This window comes from Schistocerca piceifrons, chromosome 6, assembly GCF_021461385.2.
Source record: "Schistocerca piceifrons isolate TAMUIC-IGC-003096 chromosome 6, iqSchPice1.1, whole genome shotgun sequence".
Lineage (NCBI taxonomy): Eukaryota > Metazoa > Arthropoda > Insecta > Orthoptera > Acrididae > Schistocerca > Schistocerca piceifrons.
In genome coordinates this window covers 588,740,061-588,753,327 of record NC_060143.1, presented here as the reverse complement: position 1 = coordinate 588,753,327, position 13,267 = coordinate 588,740,061, and the positions used below count along the sequence as shown (strand labels likewise).

The window sequence follows — 13,267 nt, the reverse complement described above, 5'->3', positions numbered from 1 at the left end:
CTTGTATTCTCCCACTTCTTCTTCTTTCTCACCCCTTACCCGAATGTCACTAACAGCTAAAACGTCCAGCCCCATCTTACTTGCAGCCTCTGCCAGCTCTACCTTCTTCCAAGAGTAGCCCCCATTGATATTAATAGCTCCCCATCTCATTACCATTTGTTTGCCAAGTCGTATCTTAGGAGTCCCTGGTTTGTCAGTTAGAGGTGGGACTCCGTCACCTCCAAAGGTCCGAGGCCTTTTGCTCTGATTGTTGCCAGCATCATATTTAAAGTACCAGGGAAGCAGGTTGCTAGCCTTACTTGCCCCGAGTCCCATTGGGTTTTACCCCTAACGGCTGAGGGACTAACCGGTGGATTTGGTAGTCTTTGCCGTATGAGCACAAAGGTGACCACGACTCAGAATATGTCCGAGATGCCCAGCCTTATTCCAAAGTAACTGGTATCCCGACTGTCGGGACCACTTACTTGGCCACTCATACGTTACCCGTGGTTCATGAACTAGGACATGACTACAGGAACCCACCCAGGAATGACTAAATAAAATTTTGAATAAGTTCCCATGTCCAGAAACATACTGTTTCTGTTCTATGATGGCTTCAATTACCCAAGAATTGACTACAGCTTCAGGACCTGGATTAGGGTTGACACAGTACCATTATAAGCTAACAATTCAAATGGAAACATAATGAAACATCCATTTGTCACTCAAGCAAATTTGTTTGTATTACCACTTAAATATTACGTGTTTATATTATTCCAAAACAAAAAAGAACCCAGCATACTGTACATGCAGAACAGTACCGATGCATTACAACAGTGGCTCGATGTGGTGACCACCGATGTTGCTACAAACATTGTACCTATGAAGCATGTTCTGGCATGTGCTCACCATCCCACCCGGTGTCTCTTCAATTTCTATTGAAGTGGCCAGAACTCGCACCAGCAGATCTTCCTCCATCTCTATGGGAGTATCATAAATCAAACTTTGCATATGACATTAAATGGCATCAGCTGAGCATCTAATGTAGTACATGTCATCCTGTCTACCCTTTTGCATACCAGGACAAGCAACTCAAGATCTTTCTTTTTCCTCTGAGCAGATGTGGCACACTACACATCTGAAATGAAATCATCATAGAATGGAAAGGTACATGTCTGAACATGGGTTCCTATTCAAAATATTATGTACTCACTCCCCTCTACAAGTCCTAGACGTTTGTAACAGGAATTTCCAAACACTCTGTGAACCTTATCTTTGGGTTAAAATAGTTTTTTGTCCTCTGGTATCAGACAGCACCATATGTTACCCAACAGTCATAGGTATAACACATCTGTGCCATACTAACTGATATAAATCAATCTGATGAACAAGGTGCAACAACAATGTTCCAGGGGTAAATGTACAGATGGGCAGGGCTGAGCAGAGATGGCAAGGAGGGAATGGACAAAGATAGGAGGAGATGAAAAGGCACATGGGCAGGAGGAGATGAAAAGTGAGAGTGGTGAGGAGTAGATAGACAGATAGATGGGTGAGGAGAAAGAGAGAGACAGAAGGAGGGGAGGAGGAGGAGTTGGGGAGACATGGGAGAGGAAGAGGTGATGGACAGATAGAGGGGGAGCAGGAGAGAGACAGAGACAGACGGAAGTGGAGATGGCAGAAGAAGGGGGAGGAGAGATGGAAAGAGAGAGGGGGGAGAGCAGGGGATGGACAAAGAGAGGTAAGAGGGGGAGGGGGGATGGACAGAGAAGTGGGGAAGGAGGAGATGGAAACAATGAGGAAGACCGAGGAGATAGGAGATCAAGAGAGAGAGAGAGAGAGAGAGAGAGAGAGAGAGAGAGAGAGAGAGAGAGAGAGTGCTGTGGGTAAATGGCTGGTATACAATATGTAAAAGAACGAAAAGGGAACAATAAGAATGGAGAACCAAAAATGAAGTGCTCACACCAAAAAGGGTCTAAGGCACAGATATAACTCTTTCGTTCCTATTGTCCAATCTATACATCAAAGAAGCAATGACCAAAATTAAAAAAATATATTCAAGAGCAGGATTAAAATTCAGGGCGGAAAGATATCAACGACAAACTTTGTTGATGCCATTGTTAACCTCAATGAAGATGAAGATCTGTTGAAGGGAATGAACAATCTAATGAGCACACACCTTAAATCAAAAGTAAACCAAATAAAGTCACATGTATGAGGAGTTGCAGAAATAAGAGTAGTGATAAACTTGACATTAAAATTGTGTCCATTTAGGAAGCCTGCTAACCTGGAAGCAAAACAACAAATAACTGACAGAACAAGGATGAGATAAAAAGCAGACTAGCACAGGCAAAGAGGGTATTCCTGGTCAAAGAAGTATATTAATATCAAACATCAGCTTTAATTTGAGGAAGACATTTCTGAGAATAAATGTACGAAGCACAGCATTGTACGGTAGTGATTCACGGACTAAGGGAAGACAGGAAAATAAGACAATAAATGCGTTTGGGACACGGTTGTAAATAAGGACGTAGAAAATTAGGAAAACTGATAAGATAAGGCACGAGGAGGTTCTCCGTAGAATCGACGAAGGAAGGAACATATAGAAAACGCTGACGAGGAGAAGAGACAGGATGGCAGGATGTGTGTTAAAGCGAGAGGACGTAACTTCCACAGTACTAGAGCATAATAATTATATGGGAAGACAGAGAGTGAAATATACCAATAAATAATTGAGGACGTATGATGCAAGTGGTACTCAGAGATGGAGAGGTTGGCACAAAAGAGCATCAAACAAGCCAGAAAACACGATTATAAAACAACAACAAATTTTTAAAAAATTGATCAGAAGAACTTCTCGAGTACCACAAAAAGGTTAAAACAAAATACATATACCTCTCGCGTTTATGTCTAATTGTATGCGAAAATCAGTTATTAATGAAGTGTATTATCAGTGACATGTTACGCCTTAATGGGTTATCACAAAATTGTCATTCGTTGGTCCTGAGCGTGCCTCAGCTTCGCAGACTCACCGAGGCGGAGTACTCGGGGTTGATGCAGACGCCGTTGAGCGGCGTGCAGCCCTGGTAGATGAAGGACGGCTCCTGGTCGTCGTCATCCTGCACCGTCACAGTCAGTGTCGTCGTCGCCGACAGCCGCTCCGACGCGTTACGCGCGCGGTCCTGCAACACGAAGAGTTCCTCATTCAAACAGTGAAGGCATCTCAACTCCTCTCACAATGCCGGAACCGCTCCTCTACAGATCTAATTAGCCTTCCCTGGCGAAGAGTGTCGAGTATACACATTCGCTGTTACAATATCATCACGTGTCACGTTCATTGTAGGCAACATAGACAGAGAGAGCACTAGAGTCTGCGATAATGTTCACACCCGCACTGGTGACGACACGATATCTATTGCTGTTACCGTAAGCCCAGCATTCACTCGATACCGAGACAAAGTCCAGGACGAGAATCTACATCAAACACTCGAAAACGGCATCTTTCACCAACCAATGTGCTCAGTGCAGGGTAGGAGCAGAATCCACACTACACACCCTTCCCATCCTTTTCGTTCATGATGTATGAAACTCTCGATGGAGATTTCTTATTATGTAATACAATATTCCTGATTGTAGCTATATTATTATTTTTAAAGAATTGTGCGTTAAATGAGAAGTGACCGTTGGCAACGACGAATTTTTCCGAACTAAAACTGGCCGAATCACCCAGAAAAAGTGGCTCATATGTCATAATCACCACGTGTATTAACGCGGTCACACCCATAACAGCAAGCCTGACAAGCGAAAACGACCTCGAGGCTTCATCGATTTTAAGATATGTAAATTTGTGCAACCATACCTATGTCGCATGCTCGAGCATACGCACCGACAATGTGAACGCTTGTGCAAGCAAATGCGGGTTACGAGGCGATTTTCGTAGCAACAGTGCGTCGAGCGATGTGAAGCAAATGTGAACGTTCAATGTAAACATTCAATATCCTCTGACAGTTCTCTTCGGTACAGGTTCCACGAGTACAGGTTCTGCCTAAGGACGCAGTAAAGGCCCTCAACGTTGTCGGTGTGTACGAGATACAGCGGAGCGCTATGCCGCCTGCACTGGGGAAACCCGATGGCCTTTTAGCTCCCGCATAGCTGAGGACGAGCGCGGCGTTCGGTTGAGACAAAATGACGAGTCGGCAGCAGCGGAGCTCTGAAGCAGGGCGAGCACTGGCGGGACGGCCGCGGATGCGCACACGGAAAATCGGATACTCAGCCGAAACGCTGATGGCGGCGACTGAGGAGTTTAGTGAGTCTGTGCCTCCAGTTATTTCGAATTTTCAAATGTTATCCGGCATCAATAGCAAGAAGAAGATGATCAACAAAAGTGCTTCGCAAAGTTTCAAGTCTAGTGCCACGCAAAAAACTCGCAGTGAAAAATCATCCGGATCAAAATGTAAGTGTTAACATGTGAAGTCCATCCTGACAAAGCAAAACTAGTTGAAACTATTAATTCGTTGCAAGAAATTGTGCGCAGATCCTTGGCAGAAAACAAAGTGTTAGCTGATAGACTCAAATGTCTTGAAAATGATCATAGAAAACTAAAAACCGCCGAGCAAGGCGTAAGTGAATTCGACAGAAATAAAGTGTACACAGTGACCGAAGATTCCGTCGCCATTTCAAGTTTTCCAACACATTCTGGGTGTACCGGTAACGCTAACCATAGCGCAATCATTTCGTCGTCTTTAGTAATAAATTCTCCTGCCGTGCTCCAAAAAACGGTAGGCCTATCTACAAAAGATCAAATCGTGCCCCATCTGAAAGAAAAGCCAGTTATTAAGCAAAATGTGGAACCTCGCCAGCCAAAAACCGTCACTCATAAACAGAAGCAAGGTAAATTCAACATTCAAGACGACAGTTAATTTAACTAACACCACAAATGCAGCAAGAAGAATAAACGATGTTTAATGGGTGATAGTCATCTTAGAGGTCTTGCACACGAAATAAAAAGCGTAAACAGTGAAGTAAATGCTTCAGGTTTTATTAAACCCGGCGCTCGTCTTGACCAAGTACTTTCAACTGTAAACAATATCTCTCGAAAGACAATGAAGGAAGACTTCATTGTAATATGTGGTGGGGCAAATGACGTCGCACACAACGATGGCTTGCATGCTGTTAATGCCCTAAAATCTGCCCTAAACCATCCAAATGACTCAAACGTCATTGTTCTCGATATTGCACACAGGTATGACTTGCCTCAATTCTCGTGTGTAAACAAGGCAGTAGCATACACAAACAGTCAATATGCAGAAATTTGCAACCGTTACGCAAATGTACAAATGGTTGACGAGCAACATTTTAGTAGAGATCTTTACACCAATCACGGCCTTCACCTCAATCGGCGCGGAAAAAGCGACTTAGCGTCCATTATTTGTGAATTCGTCGTAAATGCCAGGAACAACGTATGCTCAAAACACACACATTCGAAGAATGAGTGCTCCACAACACAAGAACACTGCAGGAATGGGTATAGACAGACGACATTGGACAAATGGCTGCTGAAAACACCAGGTAAAGCTGATTCTTCCCAGGCTCCCAGTACATGGAAACAGACCAACTTGAATAAATGGATAGTAAAAAATACCAAACCACTCTGTCAACCGATATTTCTTTTTTAGGGATAAATGTATAAGTGGTTCTGGTAGGGTGACACGTCCATCAAGCGTTCAACAATCCAAATTCACTTTCAAATTAATTCAACAGAACTTTCAAAGTCTTGGCAATAAGCACAATGAGTTGGATACCATTGCAGCAATTGATAACCCTGATGTTTTAGTTATAAGTGAACACTGGTACACAGCATGAACTTTTGCTCTGACTTCAGTAGAAAAGAGAAACGTGGTGGTGGGGTAGCTATCTTTGCAGCCAGTGGTAGTAATTACAGTGTAATAGATGTAAGTGCTTTCAGCATTGAGGGTGTAATAGAACTAGCAGCAATTAATTATAAGTGGGGGAAAGAGAACTTAATTATTATAGGTCTATACAGACCTCCATCTGGTAGCCTAGATAGTTTCTTTGATGTTCTTAATGACCTGCTTGTTGACATTGACAGTAAACACTGCAAAAAAAATGGCTGCGTTAACATAATACTAACTGGAAATATAAACATTGACTTGCTGTCCAATGACTCTGTATCTAAAAAACTAATGCTAATACTAGCTCAATTTAACTTAACATTTCTGATAAACGAGCCCACTAGAGAGGTCAATAGTGTAAAATCATGCATTGACAACATTATAACTAACATGTCCCACTTTACATGCATTGCATCAGTTCTGAAGCTTGTCATTTCTGACCACCACGCAGTACAGGTATTGATAGAAGCTGAAAATCTTCATGTCAATAGAAAAGAGAAACAATATGTGACAAAAAGAATGACCAATGACGACAATCTAAAAGATTTCAACAGTTTGCTAAAAAGCTTACAATGGGGTCAAAAAAGCAGCATTGCTTTCAGTGAGTTTTCATCAGATTTTTATTATTGCTTCAATGTCTCATGTCCAGAAATGACCTTTACAGTAGATGACTGCAAAAAGATACAAAAAATAACTGGATAAATCATGAAGTAAAAACAGCAAGAGAGAAACTTAGACTTTTCCAATATGCAATGATAAATAATAACAATAATAATAGACTAAAGGTAGAATTTAAGAACTGTCAGGATTACTATAAAGATCTTCTGCTAGAAACTAAAAGTAAATACGTAGCCACAATGTTAAGAAACTCTACTAACAAAGGTTTAGCTGTTTGGAAAGTAATAAATAGCTTTAGGGATTGTAAGGATAGATCAACAAGTGATTTTACTATAAACCATAAAGGGCACACCATGAAATGTCAATGTCAGATTGCAAATGTTTTTAATGAGTACTTTTCTTCTGTTGGAAAATCTGTCAATGACCATTTTAAGAATCTTCAGCATAGATATAGGGGCATTACATTCAAACAAAGCATATACTTGGCCCCAACCAATAACAAGGAAGTCAGAAACATAGTAATGTCATTAAAAAATATAAAATCAGCAGGCTATGATGGATTGTCTATCAGTACACTGAAAAGATGCATAGACAACATATCTGATGCCATGGCCACAGCAGTAAATGATGTAATTGCATCAGGTTGTTTCTCAGATAGTCTAAAGACAGCACAAGTAACCCCGATTCACAAGAAAGGTGATAAATCTAAAATTGAAAACTACCGCCCCATCTCAATCTTACCTGCATTTTCTAAGGTAGTTGAGAAAGTTATTTATACTAGACTAATGACATTCCTGAGTCAACACAATTTAATATTTGAAAATCAGAATGGCTTTATGAAAAACAAGTCAACATCAGTAGCAGCAGCACAATTAATAGACAAAATAATAACGGCCATAGAGAACAAGGAGTACGTAACTGGAGTGTTCCTTGATCTAGAAAAAGCTTTTGATTGTGTCAACATCACCATATTACTTGACAAGCTGTGGAACCTGGGTATAAGAGAAACTGGCTATGAGCTAATAAAATCATATATGAGCAATAGAAAACAATTTGTCCTGCTTAAAACAAACGGTGGGTCCTACAAATCTAAAATTACAGATATCAAATATGGAGTGCCTAAAGGTTCTTTCTTGGGACCCCTTCTTTTCTTGATTCATGTTAATGATATACAGTATTGTTCTCCTAACTGTACAAAAATATTGTATGCAGATGACACATCAGTAGTGTGTAATCACAAACACTATGAGAGACTGGAGGTACAGTGCCACAGTGTAACTAATGCAATAGTCAAGTATTTTAATGAAAGCCATCTAAATGTAAGTGCTTCAAAGACTGCAATGATGGAATTTAAGACAAGGAAACAAATAGAATTTGACATGAAATTATCCATAGGAAATGCCATTGTAAAAAAGGAAAAATGGACAAAGTTCTTGGGAATTACAATCCAGGACAGCCTCAAATGGGACATGCATATTGATTCCTTAGCATGTAAGCTGTCGAAGAATGTGTTTGCTATAAATATGATTAGCAAATATTGTAAGGACACGTGTGTACTAAAAACTGCTTATCATGACCTATTCTCATCAAACTTAAACTATGCTGTAGAAATATGGGGTGCAACAACTCAAGCCAACCTAAGTACATTATTAATACTACAGAAAAAAGTTAACAGAATTATTTGTGGTGCCAAACCTCGAGAATCATGTCGGAATCTGTTCCCAAAATTAGGTGTGCTTACCATTATAGGTGTATACATATTGAAAGTTATACTGCTTGTGGAAACAATAAATCCAAATTTCAACTGTGACCTGCACCAGTACGATACAAGGCAAAAGTTCAGATACCATGTAAATAGCCACAGAAGAGATTTATATGAAAAAAATGCACCTCATTTGGGTGAAGCTAGCCAATGCCCTACCAAAAAGTCTCACAACCCTTCCTACTAACAAATTAAAAGATCGGCTAAAAAGAATTGTAACTGAAAACCCTTTTTATTCCCTAGACGAGTATTATATCTGTATGAAAAGTGCTTCATAAGTATGTCAAGCTCATAGTTTTAAGTAACCTACAACTAATATAATGTTGATAAAAACGATATTTGTAATATCGTGATTGTATACTACCAGACGTAAAATCCATCAAAATGTAAAATTTATTAATACAAACAAATCTTTAGTTTGTAATTTATAAACTGACGTATTCAGAAGAATAATCTGTATGATGTCCTGAAACTGTATTATTTCTAGGGATTGTATTTGATTATTCGATGTTGAATAATAATAATAATAATAATTATTATTATTATTATTAAATCCCGAAGCAGACTGACAACGCGGACAGGGAAGGCGTTCCCGCTGACTGCCTTCCGTAACCGAGGCTCGGCTATCCAAGGGGACGTCTCCTACTAGATTAATCGTTCTCGCCGCATTCAGCCGCCTCGTAATACTAGATTATGTTCTCTTGTGACACGTTTTTACCAGGTTACTTTACTGTCTGAGTCTATCTCTTCGGTACTGATTTTAAACTAATGTCCCAATGATCCAGATACTTGGCATTTTAAACGTAGCTCAGAACTGGAAGGCAGTGCAGTACGTGGGGGTAAGAACCACCCATCTGCAATAGAGGAAGGGATGCGGGTGAAACGGGGTGACAAAGAAGAGTAACGCAGAGCACCCGAGTCGCTCCCTCCGTCGCAGCGTTCGGACGTTCTCGCTAGTGCCCTCCGCATGATCGTAATTTGTTTACTTTTCGCGACGAGTGTCGTGCTATTCGCGTTCGTACTAGTATTTCCCTACTCATTTAATCGTTATTCGAGAAGAATCGTTTACGCGCAGTGTAGCGTACGCCGGATTGTGTGTGTTTCCTTCGACACACGTTCGCGGCGGTAGCACTGTATAGTTCACCGTAAAATGGCCGGCCCCCTGACACGGGTCTGGTCATACGGTCGGCACTAGAGATCTGCCATCAACACGCACCGACAGACGTTACGCGTACCACCGACGTCCGACAACCGTGGTGAGATCCAGCAGGCTGAGTCACCACACTCGGATACACAGTTTCTCCAACACCAACACGAGCTTCAAGATCAACCCGAATAGCAACTTATGTACCACCATCATCAACAACTGCCGTTTCAGCAGCAACAACTGGTTCAACAGCACTAGTTTTAGCTGTTGCAGCTACAACAACACCAATTCCAGCACTATCACCACCACCAACAACAGTTCCGTCAGGTTAGGCATCAATTTAGCTACCCCAGTGATCCTTCCGGCTGCGCCATTGAAGCCAATGCACCTGCAAGTAAACGGCTGGGTGTCGACTCTCCGCCGTCCCAGCCTGTGACATGTGTGAGTTACTGGGTTCCGTTAGCCTTTCTAGTAATGGTACAGCGCAGACAAACTCGTAACGCTCTCAGAGTCAACAGTTGGCTTCCTCTGCTGCGGTCGTACGCCCGAGTGTCAGCACCGGTACAGTCGATCATATGCAGGCACCTGTATTGCCTTCGTGGAGAGCTCGGACAAGAACGTTGGCAAACTCCACCCTATGTCAGGGCAAGTTATTATTTTCCTGTAACTCTCATCTCAAGCATGACATTGTTGACATTAGTCCGCTACGTAGAAACAGAGTTAAGATAGAACTGAAAACTGCTGCGGCTGCTAGTGCTTTGACACAAGTCCCTGTTTTAAAAGATCGTAAGTCTGACGTCTATATTCCCAACTTCCTATTCCATACCTATCGCATTATTTGTGATGTTGACATCAGCCTGACAGACATGGAGATGGCTGACGCAATGGAGAACATATATTCTGTCGCAAGTATCGAACGATGCACTAAGAAACATCATTCACATTATGTACAAACTGTGCCGATTCCTCTCTGTTTGACTATGTTCTGCTCCCAAACTCTGTCCTCATATGTTGCTAGTCTGGAGACACGTTTCCCAGTAGAACCAGTAGAACGTCGCACCAGTCATTCAATGTAGGAATTGTTAGCTTTTTCATCATCGGGCAAGCCAATGTAGAAGTCATACTGGTTGCCGCAAGTGTGGTAGTCCACACCCAGCAGATTCATGTACGGCGGCGTTTCCGACGTGCTTAAATGGCACATTACGGCACCCAGTGACAGACCGTTCGTGCGCAACCTTTATCCGTCGACAAGGGCAAAAGCCTACGCCACGTCGGGGATGGTAATTGGTTGCCCTCAGCTCTCGCACACTGCTGTTCTCTGCCAGCCTCCTAGTCCTCAAAATCGCCTGGATTTCCCACCTCTACCTCCAAGGCATTTCCCACGACCAATAGTCGCTTTACGAGATTCTTCCACGGGATCAACGCCACCGCCGCTGTCGCCCCAGTTAGGCTCTCTCCCTCTGGATGCCGCGCATCGTCAACCCGACTTCTTCCAGTCGGCAGACAGCTCTGGCACAAGAGGTCATTGAGATGGCGTGCTCCTAGGACAGTATGGTTCTCACAGACATTATTCGTCACGAATATTCTGTCTCTCCTCACCTCCATAGCCGGCCGCTGTGGCCGAGCGGCTCTAGGCGCTTCAGTACGGAACCGCGCGACTGCTACTGTCACAGATTCGAATCCTGCCTCGGGCATGGATGTGTGTGATGTTCTTTGGTTAGTTAGGTTTAAGTAGCTCCACGACTAGGGGACTGATGACCTCAAATGTTAAGTCCCATAGTGCTTAGAGCCATTTGAACCATCCTCGTCTCCCCCAAGCCCCGCTACCACCCAACCCATATCCTCATCAGTACAGTCAACAGCCGCCACCACTTTGTAATAACAACGATTTTTTTTTTTTTTTTTTTTTTTTTGTCATCAGTCTACTGACTGGTTTGATGCGGCCCGCCACGAATTCCTTTCCTGTGCTAACCTCTTCATCTCAGAGTAGCACTTGCAACCTACGTCCTCAATTATTTGCTTGACGTATTCCAATCTCTGTCTTCCTCTACAGTTTTTGCCCTCTACGGCTCCCTCTAGTACCATGGAAGTCATTCCCTCATGTCTTAGCAGATGTCCTATCATCCTGTCCCTTCTCCTTATCAGTGTTTTCCACATATTCCTTTCCTCTCCGATTCTGTGTAGAACCTCCTCATTCCTTACCTTATCAGTCCACCTAATTTTCAACATTCGTCTATAGCACCACATCTCAAATGCTTCGATTCTCTTCTGTTCCGGTTTTCCCACAGTCCATGTTTCACTACCATACAATGCTGTACTCCAGACGTACATCCTCAGAAATTTCTTCCTCAAATTAAGGCCGGTATTTGATATTAGTAGACTTCTCTTGGCCAGAAATGCCTTTTTTGCCATAGCTAGTCTGCTTTTGATGTCCTCCTTGCTCCGTCCGTCATTGGTTATTTTACTGCCTAGGTAGCAGAATTCCTTAACTTCATTGACTTCTTGACCATCAATCCTGATGTTAAGTTTCTCGCTGTTCTCATTTCTACTACTTCTCATTACCTTTGTCTTTCTCCGATTTACTCTCGAACCATACTGTGTACTCATTAGACTGTTCATTCCGTTCAGCAGATCATTTAATTCTTCTTCACTTTCACTCAGGATAGCAATGTCATCAGCGAATCGTATAACTGATATCCTTTCACCTTGTATTTTAATTCCACTTCTGAACCTTTCTTTTATTTCCATCATTGCTTCCTCGATCTACAGATTGAAGAGTAGGGGCGAAAGGCTACAGCCTTGTCTTACACCCTTCTTAATACGAGCACTTCGTTCTTGATCGTCCACTCTTATTATTCCCTCTTGGTTGTTGTACATATTGTATATGACCCGTCTCTCCCTATAGCTTACCCCTACTTTTTTCAGAATCTCGAACAGCTTGCACCATTTTATATTGTCGAACGCTTTTTCCAGGTCGACGAATCCTATGAAAGTGTCTTGATTTTTCTTTAGCCTTGCTTCCATTATTAGCCGTAACGTCAGAAATGCCTCTCTCGTCCCTTTACTTTCCCTAAAGCCAAACTGATCGTCACCTAGCGCATTCTCATTTTTCTTTTCCATTCTTCTGTATATTATTCTTGTAAGCAGCTTCGATGCATGAGCTGTTAAGCTGATTGTGCGATAATTCTCGCACTTGTCAGCTCTTGCCGTCTTCGGAATTGTGTGGATGATGCTTTTCCGAAAGTCAGATGGTATATCGCCAGACTCATATATTCTACACACCAACGTGAATAGTCGTTTTGTTGCCACTTCCGCCAATGATTTTAGAAATTCTGATGGAATGTTATCTATCCCTTCTGCCTTATTTGACCGTAAGTCCTCCAAAGCTCTTTTAAATTCCGATTCTAATACTGGATCCCCTATCTCTTCTAAATCGACTCCTGTTTCTTCTTCTATCACATCAGACAAATCTTCACCGTCATAGAAACTTTCAATGTATTCTTTCCACCTATCTGCTCTCTCCTCTGCATTTAACAGTGGAATTCCCGTTGCACTCTTAATGTTACCACCGCTGCTTTTAATGTCACCAAAGGTTGTTTTGACTTTCCTGTATGCTGAGTCTGTCCTTCCGACAATCATATCTTTTTCGATGTCTTCACATTTTTCCTGCAGCCATTTCGTCTTAGCTTCCATGCACTTCCTATTTATTTCATTCCTCAGCGACTTGTATTTCTGTATTCCTGATTTTCCCGGAACATGTTTGTACTTCCTCCTTTCATCAATCAACTGAAGTATTTCTTCTGTTACCCATGGTTTCTTCGCAGCTACCTTCTTTGTACCTATGTTTTCCTT

General features: G+C 42.1%; 1 protein-coding gene across 1 annotated transcript in view; it reads right to left on the bottom strand.

Annotated features, from left to right (window-relative positions):
- The window catches only part of LOC124802464 (cadherin-99C), a 628,642-nt gene that overhangs the window by 112,417 nt on the left and 502,958 nt on the right, over positions 1–13,267 (bottom strand). Inside the window, exon 7 of the mRNA XM_047263250.1 lies at positions 3,009–3,158. Within this exon, the coding sequence (XP_047119206.1) occupies positions 3,009–3,158 (150 nt within the window). The remainder of the gene's footprint in view (positions 1–3,008; positions 3,159–13,267) is intronic.